At 40.6% G+C, this 19361-nt stretch overlaps 1 protein-coding gene across 2 annotated transcripts in view; it reads left to right on the plus strand.

The window, feature by feature from the left end:
• The first annotated feature begins 5569 nt into the window (after nucleotides 1-5569).
• frrs1a (ferric-chelate reductase 1a) overlaps nucleotides 5570-19361 on the plus strand; it is a 31641-nt gene continuing 17849 nt past the window's right edge. For both annotated transcript variants that reach the window (XM_078172873.1, XM_078172874.1), the window contains exons 1-10: nucleotides 5570-5676; nucleotides 8043-8289; nucleotides 8753-8892; nucleotides 9107-9201; nucleotides 11293-11443; nucleotides 11582-11698; nucleotides 13175-13246; nucleotides 13503-13601; nucleotides 18174-18324; nucleotides 18982-19095. In XM_078172873.1, the coding sequence (XP_078028999.1) occupies nucleotides 8085-8289; nucleotides 8753-8892; nucleotides 9107-9201; nucleotides 11293-11443; nucleotides 11582-11698; nucleotides 13175-13246; nucleotides 13503-13601; nucleotides 18174-18324; nucleotides 18982-19095 (1144 nt within the window). In that variant the 5' untranslated portion in view covers nucleotides 5570-5676; nucleotides 8043-8084. The remainder of the gene's footprint in view (nucleotides 5677-8042; nucleotides 8290-8752; nucleotides 8893-9106; nucleotides 9202-11292; nucleotides 11444-11581; nucleotides 11699-13174; nucleotides 13247-13502; nucleotides 13602-18173; nucleotides 18325-18981; nucleotides 19096-19361) is intronic.

A 19361-nucleotide genomic window follows, 5' to 3' on the forward strand; every position in this document is an offset into this window, starting at 1 on the left:
TACAGTACAGGCCAAAAGTTTGGACACACCTTCTCATTCAATGCGTTTTCTTTATTTTCATGACTATTTACATTGTAGATTCTCACTGAAGGCATCAAAACTATGAATGAACACATGTGGAGTTATGTACTTAAAAAAAAAAGGTGAAATAACTGAAAACATGTTTTATATTCTAGTTTCTTCAAAATAGCCACCCTTTGCTCTGATTACTGCTTTGCACACTCTTGGCATTCTCTCCATGAGCTTCAAGAGGTAGTCACCTGAAATGGTTTTCCAACAGTCTTGAAGGAGTTCCCAGAGGTGTTTAGCACTTGTTGGCCCCTTTGCCTTCACTCTGCGGTCCAGCTCACCCCAAACCATCTCGATTGGGTTCAGGTCCGGTGACTGTGGAGGCAAGGTCATCTGCCGCAGCGCTCCATCACTCTCCTTCTTGGTCAAATAGCCCTTACACAGCCTGGAGGTATGTTTGGGGTCATTGTCCTGTTGAAAAATAAATGATCGTCCAACTAAACGCAAACCGGATGGGATGGCATGTCGCTGCAGGATGCTGTCGTAGCCATGATGATTCAGTGTGCCTTCAATTTTGAATAAATCCCCAACAGTGTCACCAACAAAACACCCCCACACCATCACACCTCCTCCTCCATGCTTCACAGTGGGAACCAGGCATGTGGAATCCATCCGTTCACCTTTTCTGCGTCTCACAAAGACACGGCGGTTGGAACCAAAGATCTCAAATTTGGACTCATCAGACCAAAGCACAGATTTCCACTGGTCTAATGTCCATTCCTTGTGTTTCTTGGCCCAAACAAATCTCTTCTGCTTGTTGCCTCTCCTTAGCAGTGGTTTCCTAGCAGCTATTTGACCATGAAGGCCTGATTGGCGCAGTCTCCTCTTAACAGTTGTTCTAGAGATGGGTCTGCTGCTAGAACTCTGTGTGGCATTCATCTGGTCTCTGATCTGAGCTGCTGTTAACTTGCGATTTCTGAGGCTGGTGACTTGGATGAACTTATCCTCAGAAGCAGAGGTGACTCTTGGTCTTCCTTTCCTGGGTCGGTCCTCATGTGTGCCAGTTTCGTTGTAGCGCTTGATGGTTTTTACGACTCCACTTGGGGACACATTTAAAGTTTTTGCAATTTTCCGGACTGACTGACCTTCATTTCTTAAAGTAATGATGGCCACTCGTTTTTCTTTAGTTAGCTGATTGGTTCTTGCCATAATATGAATTTTAACAGTTGTCCAATAGGGCTGTCGGCTGTGTATTAACCTGACTTCTGCACAACACAACTGATGGTCCCAACCCCATTGATAAAGCAAGAAATTCCACTAATTAACCCTGATAAGGCACACCTGTGAAGTGGAAACCATTTCAGGTGACTACCTCTTGAAGCTCATGGAGAGAATGCCAAGAGTGTGCAAAGCAGTAATCAGAGCAAAGGGTGGCTATTTTGAAGAAACTAGAATATAAAACATGTTTTCAGTTATTTCACCTTTTTTTGTTAAGTACATAACTCCACATGTGTTCATTCATAGTTTTGATGCCTTCAGTGAGAATCTACAATGTAAATAGTCATGAAAATAAAGAAAACGCATTGAATGAGAAGGTGTGTCCAAACTTTTGGCCTGTACTGTATATATATATATATATATATATATATATATAGCCTCCTGTTGTCGGATACGACATGAAACTACTCCAGTTAGCTCAATCATGTTGCAACTAAGACATCCGCTGGAAAAAATATTTTTTTCACGTTGATAAGACGGCGTTTTGGGTGGAGCGGTCGCCAAGGATGCGGAGCTTGCTGTTTCTGTAGGTACACATTACCTGGGGACACCTGTACATCTCGGCCCCGCTCCCTCAATTGTGATTGGCTAAAAATCACAATTAAAGTAAAAAGCAGTTCATTTTTATAGAAGTTCTTTGGATGTATAAAACCAGGTTGTTGGCTACCCACTGGAAATATAAACGTTTTAACTTATGTCAATATGGAGATGCTACACATCATTAGCTCAGTTAGATTCTCTACAATTCATTTGTTCAGTTCATTTTACTGAGACCTCAAGCAACGTAATTCATTCAGCTCTACTGGCCAGGTAAAGACAGATGGAAAAAAGTGTCGACAACGTACCTCTAAAGTTTTCATAAAGTCAGAGTATGTGTCCATTCCTCGATTACCCAGTAAGTTATTCATATTCCTTTCCTTGCCATAATCCTCAAATACCATAAAATGAGTGAGGTACAGAGCAGGTAGGTGGCAACTTGGTCAATCAACTCGATCCACTGAGATTTTGGGCCTTTTCCAAACCACCCCTACACCCTCTCCCTACCCACCTTCACTCTGTTTCCGCATTAATGTGGATGGTCTGCCACTTTGAGTGCTGTCCCAAATCAACTAGTGGGGAAGAGGAGCGCATTATAAAATACTTCAACAGCAAGTCTGCATTGATGCCTTAGTGACCATGTGCAACGCTGTACTGTTTGTCATGAAAGACGGTCTATACAAATAAAGTTCTGTGACTCACCCTACAAACATGATCTCAAGCTATGATAGACATTTATATGCCTACTGTCACACAGATGTAACATGTTACATTGTATTTGGGATGAAATACTATACTCTCCACTAGTTTCTAGAGAACAGTCATGTACATTTGATTGTAGTGTTATATATTTACAGGGATAGTTACAAAAACCAAGCAGCTTATAAACAGAGTGAAAAGCAAGAAGATGTATACAAAGAAGACAGAAAAGAAAAAAAGAAATGCCATCAAAGAAGCATAGGAGCAAGTTTTATTTTTGTTTATGTATTTATTTATTTATTTATTTATTACCTCCGCCAAGGAGGTTATGTTTTCGCTGGCGTTTGTCTGTTTGTTTGTCTGCAAAATAACTCAAAAAGTTGTGAAAGGATTTTGATGAAAATTTCAGGAAAGGTTGATAATGGGACAAGGAACAGATGATAAAATTTTGGTGGTGATCAGTTGAAGCAAAGTGGATAAAATAATAAAATGGCGGGAAATCCCAGCTGCTTGGCAGAGGTCTGCGCTCTCCAAGTGCTTTTCTAGTTTATTTATTTATTCATCAGTTTATTGATTTATGTGTATTTCTAATGATAAAAAGATATACAAAAATTTCAAATCAATAGCAGCACATAAAGATTAAATTTAAGTGCTACAAGGACATTGACAGTGTACACCGAAACACTCTCTGGAAGAGAGTGCAATGTCACCATGGGTAATACCCTTTCTGAGTGGTTTCCCGTTTAGTTTGGAGCGGGACAGGGGTGGATCATCTCTCCTACCCTCTTCCCTCTAACCATGGACTACATCACAACCAACACTACTGCAGTCAAACCCAGAAGCACCCAGTGGACCCTATTCTCCCAGTTGGAAGATCTCGACTTCGCCAACAATCTCGCTCTCCTTTCAACCAACCACCCCAACATGCAGGCTAAAAAAGACAGGTTCAACAACCTTGCCAGACAGGTTGGACTCAACATCAACACCTCTAAAACAAAAATGATATGTATAAACACCACCCCCACAGCACCCAATCTTGTGAATGGGGAACCATTTGAGTCTGTAGAGGACTGGGCAGCCTCATCAGTAAGGACGGAGGGACCAAAAAGACATTAAGGCAAGGCTGGGAAAAGCTCATGTTGCCTTCTCCTAACTCTGGTCGGTCTGGAGATCCAAGCAATATACAGTAGCCTAAAACCAAGATGCTCTTGTATAACAGCAATGTCAAGTCTCTCCACTGTACAGTTTGGAGAATTGGCACATGGTCAAAACAGACATGATGAGAATGGAAGTCTTTCACAATGGATGCCTCAGACGAATATGCCAGCCAACCTTCAACTGTGCAAGAAAACAGGTAGCCGGAGCATCACCAAGTAAATCACATCTGAAATGGCTAGGTCAAGTGCTGAGATGGATGGAACAGGGCTGGATCATGAGAGTCGCCTTACGGTGGACACCACCAGGCAAAAGACAACCTAGGAGGCCCAAAACCACCTGGTGGAGAACCGTGACACTGGAGGTGGAGGAGTCATGAACATTTCATGGGGAGAGGTACAACATGCTGCCAAGGACAGAAGTAAAGGAAAAGGACAGCAAGTAAACAAGTAAGCTACAAATACATATGAAGAACATAAAATGGGAGAAAGTTTTATTTCTCTCCATGGTACCAAAGTTAATACAGTTCCTCTTGAGGCTGCAGAGAGGGAAGTTTGTCCCAAAGCTTGCTGCTGTATTTATTCCCTACATCTTAATGAAGATTGCTTCACTCAACTGTGAAGGTGACTACAGACGGAGATGGATTCCACCACAGAATAAGAGTGGGTAGGGTCCAGTTTTGGAAAGGCCCTTTGACTTGCCAAACACGGGTGTAACTAACAGTACTAATGCTGTATTGCAGCCATGGAGCCGTAGCCATTTTAGCTTTCAAAGACGTGCTTGACAGAAACAAAATACTGGGAACCAAAGGAATCCCACTTCCTAAGAACACTGAGCTGTGCAGTGACTTTGGAATAGTGGCCACAGTCAGAGGTGCAGGTCATGTGACATGCTGGGGACAAAAAAAAAGAAAGAAAGAAAAAAAAGACTGTGCATTCGTGTCGGTGAAGATTCTCAGTCATCCAGGTCATGGTAATCGTAAGTGCTATATCGTAGGCAACTGGACTGGAAATTGCATCTGCAGTTCTCTTTATTGTTATTCTTATAGTTTGTAATATTTATGATTATTTTGTTCACTTAAACAATTAATATTCCCATTTATACTGTTCGACTGGTCACTGGTTACTTGAATGCGCTGTCATCCGCCACTGCGATTCACGTTAAACAGCTGTAAATGAGCTGTCAAGATGTCATCTGTGGGTCAGTTGATGTAATGTCTGCTGCGCAGAGGACTGTGGGTCAGAATAGTCAGAAAATCATGCAGGCTTGCACACTGCAAATCCAACAGGATGTAGTAGAACATCCACCACAGAAGCCTGAGGAGCTTTTTCAGTATATCTGTCTGGTGAGTAACTATTAGTGAAATGAATGGGGAGCCATTTGGAGAGAAGGAAACAAACAGCAGGTATTAAAGGGAGCCTGACTTGGTATGAACTCCATCCCTATGCTGTCTTAAAGCTTGTGTGTCCTGGTTTGCTTGTAATTTAATTATAATTGCCTTATATTATCAGAATAACTTTTTCATGTTAACAGATCAATACTGTATATACTGTATATTTATACTTTTTCAGATAAATTATACTCTACTTGAGGTACAGTATTTGTATATGGAATCTTTTATGTTGTGTTACTAGGGCAACAGCTTTGGTAGCCTATCTGTTACTTCTAGGGTTAGGGGTTAGGGTTATTCCTGTCAGCTACTGGGTTAAAAACATTCTGACAGAAAACACATTTAGAGTGTTGAAACAGTCTATAGCTGTAAATGGAATGTACACGTGATAAAGTAATGACACTTGCTCTGGAATGAAACTCATATCAGGATGTTCCAAAAGTCCATCCATCAGGCTGTAAACTGCTGTAATAACACACATACACACACACACACACACACACACACACACACACACACACACACGGCACAGGGGAAATGACATTGTGCTAACACATATATAGTCACCCTTGGAAATCTTTGCGTCTTCAGTACTGCAGCAGGAGGGGGTGAGTACAGCAACCCGTCTTGTCCTCACAAAGGCATTGTTATAGAATGGAAACCTTTCTGTTTAGTGTTTAAATGTCCCTTGCTGTCCTGTCTAATTTATGACGTGTCCTGAATAATGTGCAGGATCACTGAGGCAGTAAATGCTGAGATATGTTTTGATGTGGCTCAAAGATGAGGAGAAGGGAGAACCTGTTGGTAGGTGCAGTGACAGGGGGAAGTGCTGCCTAAGTCACATTATTTCTCTAAATTTAGTAATGAATAACATCTTCAATTCGGCATTAAATTTCCTCAAAATATTGACTGTTTAGTCACATGAGATTGAGTAGTGTGTTATATTGTAACTAAGACTTACAGTATGCATCTCTGATAGCACTGTTAGATGAAGTGAATATAAGTGTATGTTAACTGTGAAGTGGAGTGTAGATGCATGCAACGGTATGCTGACTGATGATTTGATGTAAAATAACAGCAACATTTTGCCACATTTAACTTCAAACAATGTTTAAAAAAGTGGTGTGAACTTTTTAAGGTCACTTTTTACCACATTTACAGCAATATTTGAAATATGTTAAATATAATGTCACAGTTAAATCTAAATATCAAATGTTAAACCTAAATGTTAAATCTAAATCTAAATGTTAAATCTGAATCTAAATGTTCAATGTTAAATGTAAATGTGCTTGGGGAAACGAAATATTTAGCTAATATGCAAATGCTCACTGCTGTTTGCCGGAAGTACCAAAATAAAAGCCCAGGTGGTCAGACTGTGTTTATAGCATCAAAGAACAAATTAAAACCAAACTAACTGGAGAAAATGAACACTTGAACATACATCATGTAATAATAACTACCTAAAATGACAGAAATTTTATTTGACCTGTACTTTGAGTTTGGTTTTACTTAGTTATTTGATGCTATAAACACAGTCTGACCATCCGGGCTTTTATTTTGGTACTTTCGGCGACCGGCAGTGTGCATTTGAATATTAGCTAAATATTTAGTTTCCCCAAGAACATTTAGATTTAACATTTAACATTTAGATTTAGATTTAACAATTAGATTTGGGGCGTTGGTGGCTGAGTGGTAGAGCAGGCAGCATGTATAAGGCTGTTGCTGCAGCGGCCCGGGTTCGAGTCCAGCCTGTGGCCCTTTGCTGCATGTCATCCCCTCTCTCTTACACACTTAACTGTCCTGTCCATTAAAGGAAAAAAAGAAGGGTTTGGCTTTGCAATCTTCCAGGAAGCAAACGCCGGCCTCCCGGGTGAAAGTTGGTGGTTGTTGGACCCATCCACCACCACTCCTGCCCTCCCTACTTGGACTTTTGCTCCCTTAACTTATGTCGTTTTGCTGGTAACACATAGTTGCAGCTCTGAATGGATAGAACTCTCAGGAAGATTTTATTTGACATCTGTCCTAACACCTCCCAACACTGTGTCTCTAACAAACAGTATTATATTTGGTGGTATGACTCTGTTCTCTGACCTCTCCGCCTTTCCTTGGGCCTACTCAGAAAGCCAAAGGTGCAGAGAAGACACCTACACTTCCACAGGCATGCAAGGAAAGCCTGAGGCAGAGATAGCATGCCTCCCTGCTTTTCCATGTACCTATAAGGAAAGTCTAACACAGGGAGAGCAGCAGCAAAGACCCCCGGGAGCAGAGCACAGCATCACTGACAGAAATGACATGATATGTCAGACACAACAAGAAAAGGAGGAGCTGGGGTGGAAGCAGGTTGCAAAGCCGCTTGCAGTGGAAGCAGCAACAGTAGGCAGGCCAGAGCAGTTTAAATAAGGCACCCTGAATGAGATTTGCCAATTGGTTGCATAAAAGGACTCATTAGATCTATCAGCTGACTATCTTGCTTTAATCAGGCGTTCCATCAGTTGAATGGGCTGCTTGAGATCAGCTCATGTAGCTTGGATGTGGCCCTGCTGCTGTTGCCACCTGATCCAAAAATTTTGACTTCTTGATGATTAAGGTGTGTTGGTGTCTTCTCCTTAGTGTTGTATTGTGTCAAAATGTACATTTTGAAAATGATCTGAACTTAATTTGGCTGCAAAGTATGATACATCAGATAACTGAATTAGGGCAGCTCACAGATTCAAGAGGAACAATACAACCCTCCATGTGTTACAAACGTAAAGCATGAGGTTTCAAAGACATGATAGAGACCAACTTTGAGGTCTAATGAAAATATGGTGGAGACCTTTAGCAAGAAGAAAGCTGCTCAATGGTTTATCCTTGGTAGATTTGTTAGAAAGTGTAATGATGGCAGTCTGGATACATATTGTCAGATACAGAGAAACAGTTAAGGTCATGTTGAATTCATTCTTTGGAGGAATGTGTGATGTCTCTTTCATTTCAGACTTTCTGGACACTGTGTAGCGGCTGATACCTTATCTCGTAGATGTCTCCCATGGGCTTGTGTTTTCTTCTTTTTATCTCTGTCTTGGTGTGTTACTGGGTGCCAGCAGGCTGCTATGCCAATGGCAAGGTCAGTGAAGTGTGTGGCAGCATGGAGCCCCATCATCGTGTCCCTGGTCAAACCACTCAAAGCCCCTATCACTTAGGGACCAACACCACCACATTCAGTCCCAGAGATCACATCCAAGGTGACTAACAACTACAAATTTGTTGAAATGTTCAAACCCAACACTACCAATGCATGTACATATTTCCATGAACCCAGTGCTGTGATAAAGCCTCTAATGTGAAAAATATACTGTGTTCATTTTTATCCTATCTTTCAGGAAATCTACCCTGAAACAGAATCCATACAAAGTTACTCCTATTAGTAAAACAGTTTACTATATGCTTTTAAATATGCAGTACTTCAAGAGGAGGAAACCAGTCAGCATAGTCTTTTGTAATTGTATCAAATGAGGGAAGAAATGTAAATAAAACTTTGACCAAACAAATAAATTTTGAGGCTGCACTAAAGATTAAACCTGGTCCAAATACAGGTCCTAGAACAAGTTTAGTAAGATATTAGTTTATAACCAAATGAATAGAAAGTATTGATAACATTAACATCATTTTTCTTTTGGTTTTTAACTTTGAATCACTCTTTTCCAGTAACCCTGTCTGGAACATATTTTGAGGGCTTTCTGCTTCAGGCCAGAGATGCAGCCAGTCAGGGCTCAGTAACCACAGCTGGCACCTTCACCCTGACCAATCTGAAAAAGACACAGCTGCTCACCTGTAACGAGCAAAAGGTATGCATACATGCACAGGCACATAGTAGTAATCAAGACGAGCCAACAGAGAATCAACAGAGTAAAAAAGTAATAGATCACAAAACCCAGAAACAAGGATAACACACTCAGATTATTCAGCAAGCTGTAAAATATATGAAAATACAATTACAAAATCTGTGTGTGTGTGTGTGTGTGCGCGTGCGTGCGTGTGCGTGTGCGTGTGCGTGTCCAGGGTTCAGCAGTGAGCCATACGAGTGATGCCAGACAGACAGAGGTTGTTGTCATCTGGAATGCTCCTGCAGATGCTCCCACGCAGGTTCAGTTTTTGTGAGTTTATTTCTTTCTAAATCCTTATTTAAAGCAAGCTCATGCTTAACAGATGCCACCCTGGTCAGAAGTATGCCTAATGATTACAGTTTTCTTTGCAAAAGATCACTACAAAAGATCAAGATGTTGTTTAAGCGATACAGCTAGGTAGCTTGTCTGCCAAGCAATAGCAGTTCTGGACGGGGGCAAGGAGGAGCTGCCGCTCCCATAATATTGAGCCTGGACCACTGCCTAGCCCCCCTAGCTGCGGCAAATAATTTCTTAAATTTTTCAACCCACATTTGTCCCCAGAGAGGGAGAATTATAATTATTTGTGGGAATTGATAAATCAAATGTACTGTAAAACAGTTAAACACTGAGTCCCTTTTAATAGCTAAGTATGGCTACACGTGTTAACAAATCAACACCAATCTCAATAAGATGCTGGGTCTAGTTGCTGTTAACAGTGCAAAGCAGTTCATTTTTGTACAAGGTCTTTGGATATGAGAATCAAAATCAAAATGGGTTTTCATAAAAATTAATCCAAATTGTGACTGTGGCTTTAACAGGATAAAGTGGTGTGTTCTGGTATGCCGAGTGCTGTAACACCCTCTTTGTGTCATTTTAGTTCCGTTCAGTTTAGCTCAATTCAGTTCAATTCAATTCAATTCAATTCAGTCCAACAGGCTTTATTGGCATGACATTTAACATGTGTTGCCAAAGCACAAATACAGTTTAAAGGTAGTGAATAACATTTACAACTGATTACACAAATGACAACAGTCAACACAGCAAAATAGGTATTTATTTATTTATTTTTATTTTTTTCCAAATTTCTTTATTCAGTTTCTGCAGACAGTACAGAAAAGTACATCAGCTTCATATCACATCAGAGTGTCTGAATTAGAGTGAAAGAAAACCCCAACATGAATCCCACTATCCCTCCTGACAACCCGTGTCAGATGTGGTCACAGTAAACAACTAAATTGTTACATAGCAACATACAATTTGTAAACAATTAGAGTAAGACAAAATAGAGTAAAATATTAGAATGGTAAAGAAGAAAAAAATAATAAATAAGTAAATAAATAAAAATAAATAAGTCAGCCACTTCTTTTAAGAAGTGTCCTCGGCATCATCAGGAATAGCAGGGGGTCCCAGGTTTTATGGAACGATGTCAAAGATCCCTTCTGTGAGAACCTTAACTTCTCTAACTGTAGACATCGTAAAATTTCACGTATCCTGCTGGAAATGTGGGAACTGCTTTTGAATAAAGTGTCTCATTTGAAGGTACTAAAAAAGTGGCTATTGGGGAAGCTGTATTTGTCTGACAAAGATGCAAAGGATGAGAAAACACCTTCGTCATATAGGTCATAAAGTGTTCTGAGACCCTTATCTGACCATACGCGAAAAGTTGGGTTGGAGCAGGAAGGGAGGAATCCATGATTATTCAAGACTGGAGCAAGAATCGAAGCCCTATGTAAGCCGTGTTGCTTCCTGAATTGAATCCAAACTTTAATTGTATTGGTGACGACCGGGTTAGGTGAGACCTTATGGGCAGCTGTGAGCAAATCATAGAATGCAGAGAACAGGAAGAAGATGATATCTCAGTATGAGCCCAGGGTGGACAAGCGCCTGTACCTTCACCACTGAGCCAGTATAGAAGTTTATTAGGTCCCAGGCCCAAAAGTAGTGGCGAAAATTTGGCAATGCTAGTCCCCCTTCAGGTTTAGAAAGTTGAAGAATATGTTTCTTAATACGGGCTGGTTTATTATGCCAAATGAAAGCGTTAAGTTGTTGGTCGAGATTAACAAAAAAGGATGCTTCAAGACAAACTGGAATGTGCTGGAAAAGATACAGAAATTTCGGAAGAATAACCATCTTAATAAGATTAACTCGGCCTGCAACGGACAGGGGGAGGGCAGCCCATCTGGACAAGTCTGACTGGCATTTATCTAATAACGGCTGAAAATTCTTCAGAAAAAGATCCCTGAAGGAGCTGGTAATAAACACCCCCAAATATCTGAATCCCCCTTTACATATTTTAAAAGGGAATATGGATTGTGGAAGTGACCTCGCCAAATTGTCTGTATCTATGGGTATATTTTCCAGTGTGACTGTAGTTGCCCACTACAATGTATTTTGGGTGAAGCTGCCTGGACCAGTCATCTATCAGCATGGTGTTACTCCCCAACCCCCTCAGTCAGACACTACACCTCCTCCAGTACAGCCCACAACCACACCCTCCATCCTGCCTGGGCCTGTGAGTGTTGTGACATTTTATTATTGATGATTATTAATTGTGACATCAATTTCCTGTCTGAACATAGAGTAATCAATTGACTTTAATATAAAATGAGTGTGACAGATTAAGACTAATAATCTTATTTTACATCTTTAGTTTACTTCTGAGGGATGTGGCCAATCAAAATCATGCCTGCTAGATCCTCCAGGCTGTGATCCAACAGATCCTCACTGCTTCTTCCTGTCCATGACTACAGAGGAACCAGACAAAATGGTTTGACTATTAAAGAAATACTTCACCTGCAAAATGAGTATTTGTATATCAGTTAATCACTGTGTGATATGTTGAATTCATGCTTTCACAGTGAACAGAGAATCCAAAAAAGGCAAACATTCTTCATGAATTGAAGTGAGCGGGGGCCACGTTTAACAACAGCAAAAATATATCACAACATCTGTTAATAAACTCTCACACAACTCATGCAGTGCAGTCAAAGTCTTATTTATCCAGTCGTATGCTCAGTACTTCCCAAACACACGCATTTTTGCTAAAACATTACTACTTCTGTCTACAAATAGCACACCTTGAGCAGACGCAGCATTTGAGCTCCACTTGAGCAGACCTCAAACATGTGCACAAGCACATGTTTGAGGTCTGCTCAAACATGTGCACAAGCACGCTACTCAGCTGTAAAAGAGACTGTTTTTACTGATCACAAGGGTAGCCAGAAAAAAACACTGCAGGTGTGCAACAAAAAAAAAACTGCGTGTACTGCATCTTATTATCTCTACAACACATAATGGACTAGACTGATGTGCACCTCAGTCTAAAGTCTACAGTCTACAGTTTATGTCCCAGATGTGCCAATCACTGGCACCCTTCTAGGCCTGTAATGTAGCGTATAATGACATGCCAAGACACAACAACCTTTGGGGGATGTTTTTTCTGGTGGCGCATTGGTGGAAGTGGAGCAGTGTGGATCAATGAAAATTGAAAACAACAAATAGTTTATTTCAGGTGGTAACACATTACGTGACACTATAAATGTAATAATATTACCCGAAATCCTGTTGGTAACACATTATATTACTTGTTACTGCTAAAACGTAATACATTACTGTAACGTGTTACATTTGTAACTTACTTTTGTCATCTGCAACCATGCTGAGATGCATATTCCAAATGAGCTGTCTACTTGCCCAAAGAATGCTCCCAAAACCTGAATATTAAATTAGCATATCCCACGTCTTAATCAGAAAACGCTTCACTTGGAATAAGACCTAACTCAGAATATGCTGTTTACATGAGTTGTATCAAATTCTATGTGTATGGTCATATTTAGAATAATTGTGGAATTTTAGTGTGCATGTGAACATCTGTCTCCAGGTTGCTTTTGCCAGTTAATCTGCTAGACTGCTTACAGCACAATGTCAGAAGATTTTTATTTTGTCAGTCACATAAAATTTGCCATAGTAAAACTAGCAAGGTGAAGGATGAGCTTTCACTCTCATTCCTCTGTGGTCTCATTGAAATCCTTCTGTAATCTCAGGCACACCCACTCTTTGAACACTAAATATTTAGAGAATACAGCGATGTCAAATAATTAATGAAGAAAAAATATGTATGTTCCTCTTACTGTTCTATTGTTCCTGAACACTGTTGATAGTTACATCAAAACTATCTGAAATTATAGAAATTACGCATTAACATTAATGTCACCAACTGAATCTTCATCACTTTTCTCTGCAGGCTGTGATATTTGAACTGAGTGGCCCAGCAGAGGGATATGTTGCCTTTGCACTGTCCTGGGACACATGGATGGTAAGCTAGTCCCTCAGTGTGACACAACATTCTTCATCAAATATAGACCCAGTTGATCTTCATCAAAAAAAGATCTGCAGCTGTGATGAAGAATTTCACCATAGTGTGCTGCATGAGTCCTGAGACAAACAACTTTCTGTTCTGATTCATTTACCAGCATGTTGTACCTACAGTATATTAACCTGAAAATGACAGCATATACATTTTGAAGTCTGTGTTTATGTACATGTGTATGTGTATGTGTATGTGTGCCCAGGGCAATGACGATGTGTACATGTGTATAAATGATGGGGGAGGAATATCAGTGAGTGCTGCCTTAGTCAGTGGACGAACACACCCTGAGGACGAGTCACAGGTGAGAAATGAAAACACTTCTCTACATAAATCGAATGGGCGGAATGGGAGCCTTGGACATTAAACAGTACAGTAGATGTTATTGACAGTGAAAGAGAAAACACTAATAATGTTAATAATAATAATGACTAATGTTCACTGCACGTATGCTGTAAAGTCTCATTTCAACCTCTCCTTACTTTCCTTATTTTTCTTGAAACTCTTTTTTAAAATTTTACTATGGTATTCTATTTTACAACTTTGTTCATGAAAATATTGAATTGACTATTGAGTACAAAGACATGGTGTGCTTGCAGACATACAGTTTCTTTTTTGAATGTGTTTTAAAGGTGTAGTTTGAAATGTTCTTATTTTCTCCCAGCACCGGGCTGGGTACCTGTGGGTAATCCACAAAAAGCTGTGTAATGGGTAAAAATATGTATATACTATATAAATTCACGGGTACAGGCACAGGTAAAAATGAACTACACACAGGCAGGCAGCCGATGAGAACAAAAATATATTTTTAATTTTCTAGAATAAAATCAATGAAAAAGATGTGTAGTATATGTGCAATATTTTGGCATCTACCCTATTATCAAGCTGCAATTCCTTTTATTTTGTAAGTCAATGACACAAGTGGAACCTTTGACCCTGTCATCACATTTGTCACAGATGTGGAGAACTGCAACAATGAAACATTGCAGCCCGAGGATGAGGTGGCAGAACATTGATTTCAAGACACCTAAAGAGGATATGGTGGTGGAGGGAGCATGCTGAAATGTTTTCTAACCTGGCAGTGATTGAATGTTTTCACCATCCCAGCATCAAGCACAGCCAGTGAAAGAGACCTTTTCTCTGCTAGATTAATAATTCAATAATGGAGAACCTAGATTCATGTGAATGACTGTAGCCTGTGTGTGTTTAATCACGGGTGTAGGTCAGGTTGCAGGACTTGAATTAACGGGTTTGAGCAGGTGCAGCTGTGACTTAGACATATGACAGGTAACAGGTCAGTTCTGGGCGGATATGGGCAGGTGGGGGTTTTCAAAAATGGATCCATGCAGGACTCTGATTGATATTGATCTCATGTCTGAGTGTTAACTAGGAAGCTGGAGTCAAGGTGTGGTTAGCTTAGCTTAGCATCAAGACTGAAAACAGCCAGTCTGGCTCTGTCCAAAGTTAAAAAATACACATATTACCACATCTTAAACTCACTAATTAAGTAGTATATTTCTTGTTAGTTTAGTCTGTACATGAATAGAAATGTGAAAGGGCTTGCAGCTAAATGGAGCGATTCCTGTCAAAAAACAGCCATAACCAGTGATACTACACAGGCCAGCTAATTCCCCCATTCTTCATGTTAAACTAGGCTAACCACATCAAGAGTCCAACTCAACACCGAAGGCACAGACAGAAGATTGATATCCAACTTCTTACAAAGAAAGCTAATTACCGAATTCCCCAAATCTCCCTTCCTGAAATTGAATTCAGTCGTAGAGACGCCTCTGTACAGCGTGGACCATTTTTCTAATGCTTTTGTGTGTAAGTGACTGATGGAGTCAAAATTTTTTGAAATTGATGTTGAGAGAGATGAAACAGGCTGCAATCTACAGGCAACTGAGCACCATCATTTTACATGCACTACAAGTTTGTTTTTGCCTCTTACAGGCTCAGATCACCATTGTTCAAGTGTCTGACAACATAACAGAAAGGAACCTACAGAGAAATGAAATGTTTCTCTCTTACCTTTCGTCTGTTAGTGTGTGTAATCAAGTCTCACTCACAGAGAAGTCTTGTTCTATAATCTCGGTGACTTTTTCCACATTGTAGAAATCAGTCATGACATTGACAATATTTTAGACAATGCTAAGTAGGGGTAGGCGACATGGCCCTAAAGTAATAACACAATATTTCAAGGAATTTTTGGGATAACAATATTCTTGACAATATAACAAATTAGTATAAAAAATATTTTATCATTAATTTAAGAACATAGAATTGCAACAAAATAAGTGATATAATATTACATGTAAGCGTAACAGTTTGCCTTCAAATATTCAGTATATTCATTTCTTTAGGTTGTAAACAGTAACTCAGAGTGAGATTCAGATTCTATATACAATATTAGTAGTTCAACAACATTAAGTTTTTTGTGTGTGTATGATTGAGTTGTATTTTTTTCCACGTTGACGTTTATGCTCTGCCATTACTCCTCTAATCATCACGCTGTAACCTGTGAGAGTAGATTTAGGGGGAAAGCTTGTTGTTCCTCAGGAAATAGTCTGTACCAGGCAGAGGCCTGACTTAGTGTTGTGGTCAGTGAGTCAACAGATAGTTTATTTCATTGAGCTGACAGTTCCTTGGGAAGACTCAGTGGAAGAAGCCTATGAAAGAAAAAAGCTTAGATATGCAGACTTAGGAGCAGAAGCTGAGCAGCGAGGGTGGAAGACTAGGATTTGTCCAGTGGAAGTGGAGTGTAGGGGATTCATAGCAAGATCAACTGTCTCACTCCTGGGGGAACTCGGAGTGCGGGGACAGAATTTGAGGAAGACAGTGAGGGAAATGTCAGATGAAGCAATTAAATGCAGCCAGTTTATCTATTACAGAAGAAATAATGTCAGCTGGGGGCCAGCAGGGGGAACTACTAAGCAGGGCACATAACTCCTTGAGATCAGGTGGAGAGATCCACTTCCTGTCAGGAGAAATCCAGGAAGAGGAAGTATTTAACTGTGGGAGTGGCCTATTGGAATCCATTTTGTTTGAGGCCATGCGGCAAGGTGAGTGTGCTTGCTGATCCTGTAAGTCCAGTTAGCTCCTTTAACTTTAGCTTATATTGTAGTTATGCTATGTAGTGTGTGAAATAGAGTATGGTGAATATGACAGGAAAGCTAGTATCAGCATTGCTTCTGCCTGGAGCTCGCATGTATGGAGCCTGGGTTTGGTTGAAGATGGCAGTGCTGTTTGGGCTGAGAAAGCCATGTGTAAGTAAGAAGGAAATCCAGGAAGAGGAAGGTTATTTAAGTGTGGGAATGGCCTATTTGAATCCATTTTGTTTGAGACCATGCTGCAAAGTGAGTGTGTTTGCTGATCCTGTGAGTTCATTTATCTCCTTTAACTTTAGCTTACATTGTAGTTATGCTATGTAGCGTGTGAAATAGAGTATGGTGAATGTGCTAGTAAAGGTACTATCAGCATTGCTTCTGCCTGGAGCTCGCATAAACGTAGCCTGGGCTTGGTTGAAGGTGGCAGTGCTGTTTGGGCTGAGATCACTGTCCAGCCTCCTGGAGGTGTCATTGTTGTGAGGACTCGTCCTGGGGAGGTAGACTGTACAGCCTAACCCAGCGGGGGAGTGTGATAGCCTAACAAGGCTTCCTTCCCTGGGTCTACCTCCTCTGTGGTAGTATAGGTAAGGTTCCTGTTCGGTTAGTGTGGGGAGCAGTGAGACCTGGCATTAGGGGAGTGTCTCTGGGACGCCAGAGATCACTGTCTAGCCTCCTGGAGATGTCGTGGGACTAACTAGACGAAACACCGGTGAAAGGAGGTTCCCACCTGATGACCCCAAAGACATGTTAGTTATCACTGCTCACAGGTCTGTATAGTTAAACCTTGCCATAATAGCTTATCGTAGGGCTTAGGAGGATTATTCACTGAGTGCTGATGCCTTTTTTTTTTTTTTTTTTTTATTAGAGCACAAACTTCTTGTGTTTATTTGAATGAATGTGACAGGCTGTTATGCTACCATAACTACTGCACAGTCACATATGTAGTTTTTTGTTGAGGCGCAAGCGGCATCAAAGGTTTATGACAACATCATTCGACAACACCGAAATTCTGCATGTGCATCGCAAGAGTGGAGAAGGAGAGACGCAGTGCTGCTGCCAGAGGAGCCACTGAATGAGTTCCCTCTGAGCAGAAAGTTGCAAAAAGAGTCTGAGAAGTCCAGGGCTGTTCATAAAATATTCAGGACGCCACAGTTTATTCCACACTACTGAAGCTGCTCCTCTTTTTGGAACCACCGCAGAGTCACTAATAATTTCGCTTTCAGCCATGCTTGTTGGGGCAGTGCGTAACAGTATGATGTCAATAGGCCAACAAGTTAAAATATTGTGAGAATCACAATATGAATTTCCTGTAACAAGTCACCTCTTGTAAGATTTTAGAATGAGACCTCTCTTTGTGGGAGACTTTGTAACACACTCACACAAACAGACCAGTGAAAGTCACGGAAAATTGTTTCATTTCTCTAGAGGATCCTTTCCGCAATGTTGTCAGACACTTCGAATAAGAATTTGAGCCTGTCAGTGGCAAAAACAAACACTTTTAGACGGTGCACAATTGCCCATAGGGATTACATTGCAGTGTTTTGCTGCTGCCAGCTGCAGCGCTCTCTCTAAATACTGGACAAATTTCAAAAATTGTTGCCTCCATTAGTCACGTTGACACAAAAATATGAAAAAATAGGACTGAGCCTTAAAACACATAGAAGTTTCACTTTAAACCCTAAATGTTCTGTGTGTATGTGTGTGTGTGTGTGTGTGTGTGTGTGTGTGTGTGTGTGTGTGTGTGTGTGTGTGTGTGTGTGTATTTGCAGTCTGGTCTCTCCTCAGTGTCATGGCGGCTGGCAGATGGAGTGATTCAGTGCAGGTTTAGTAGACCAGTCAAACTGAGTAATCAGGAACCAGCACGCTTTGATCTGAATCAAGAGTACTTTCTGTTTGTAGCCAGCGGACGTGCTCAGCATGGTAAGAGAATATACACACACGCATGTCAATTTGGAAACAGAACCCATTGACCTTGACAGTTCTCCTGTGTCTTGGAGGCTAATTTAAGTTCTTATCAATCTGCCAGAGCCTTATCATATCACATGGAAGTTGGTTGGAATGGTATCAGTTTTATTTGGGGAGCAGGATGTCATTAGCAGGAAATGATGAACACATACAGTAAAGCAAAGGCCTATTCACTGTTGGCTTTTTCTAACACTCTGGTTAATGGTTAAGTGGCCTTTCAAGATTGAAGTGATTTATGATTGCACAACACAACACAAACAATTTCTCATTCTTTGCTAACTTGCACTGTTGCTTTCCTCCAAAGAGAGCATGTTATGAAGATGCTGCAGTTTGAGTTGTTTGAGTTGACTTGTGTGTCCCATATTTAAAACACATTTAACGGATAAGAATTCATTTTCTGGCTGTTTGTTTAAAGGTTGTGGAGGTACCGTAAGCTTTATATGATCTTCACAGGTCTGGGATTTCTAGAATGACTATTAAACAATAACATTGCAAACTTTGATGTCCCACTGGTTTGAATGCACCAGGGGTAACATTAGTAGAATTAAATTACTGACTTATACAGTAATTACTAAAACTGAAACAAGCACCATTCTTGTGTCTCTCCTCCAGGTGAAGTATGGAAACATAGCCAGCAGCCATTAATCTCCACCCACAGAAAACACATCACTGGACCCCCAGAGGTCCTGAGAGGCTCCCGGGGCCCCACCATTATGAAAATGCATGGTTTGTTGAGTGCTCACGTTTAGGTCACTGACAGTGTCTGGTGCAGCCACATAAGCCGAGGGACATGTTATCTAGGCTTAACAACAGGGGTGCAACAATACATGTATTCACACTGAACCACTGAGTACGAGGCTTTTGGTGCGGTACACGTCACAAACCCAACGATATGTTGAACTATCCTATTACATTTGTAAACTAAAACTATAGCTTAAATTGTGTTTAATATAGCACACAGGATGGAACAGGAAACATGCTGTCTGCCCTTA

This window comes from Epinephelus lanceolatus, chromosome 12, assembly GCF_041903045.1.
Source record: "Epinephelus lanceolatus isolate andai-2023 chromosome 12, ASM4190304v1, whole genome shotgun sequence".
Classification (NCBI taxonomy): domain Eukaryota; kingdom Metazoa; phylum Chordata; class Actinopteri; order Perciformes; family Serranidae; genus Epinephelus; species Epinephelus lanceolatus.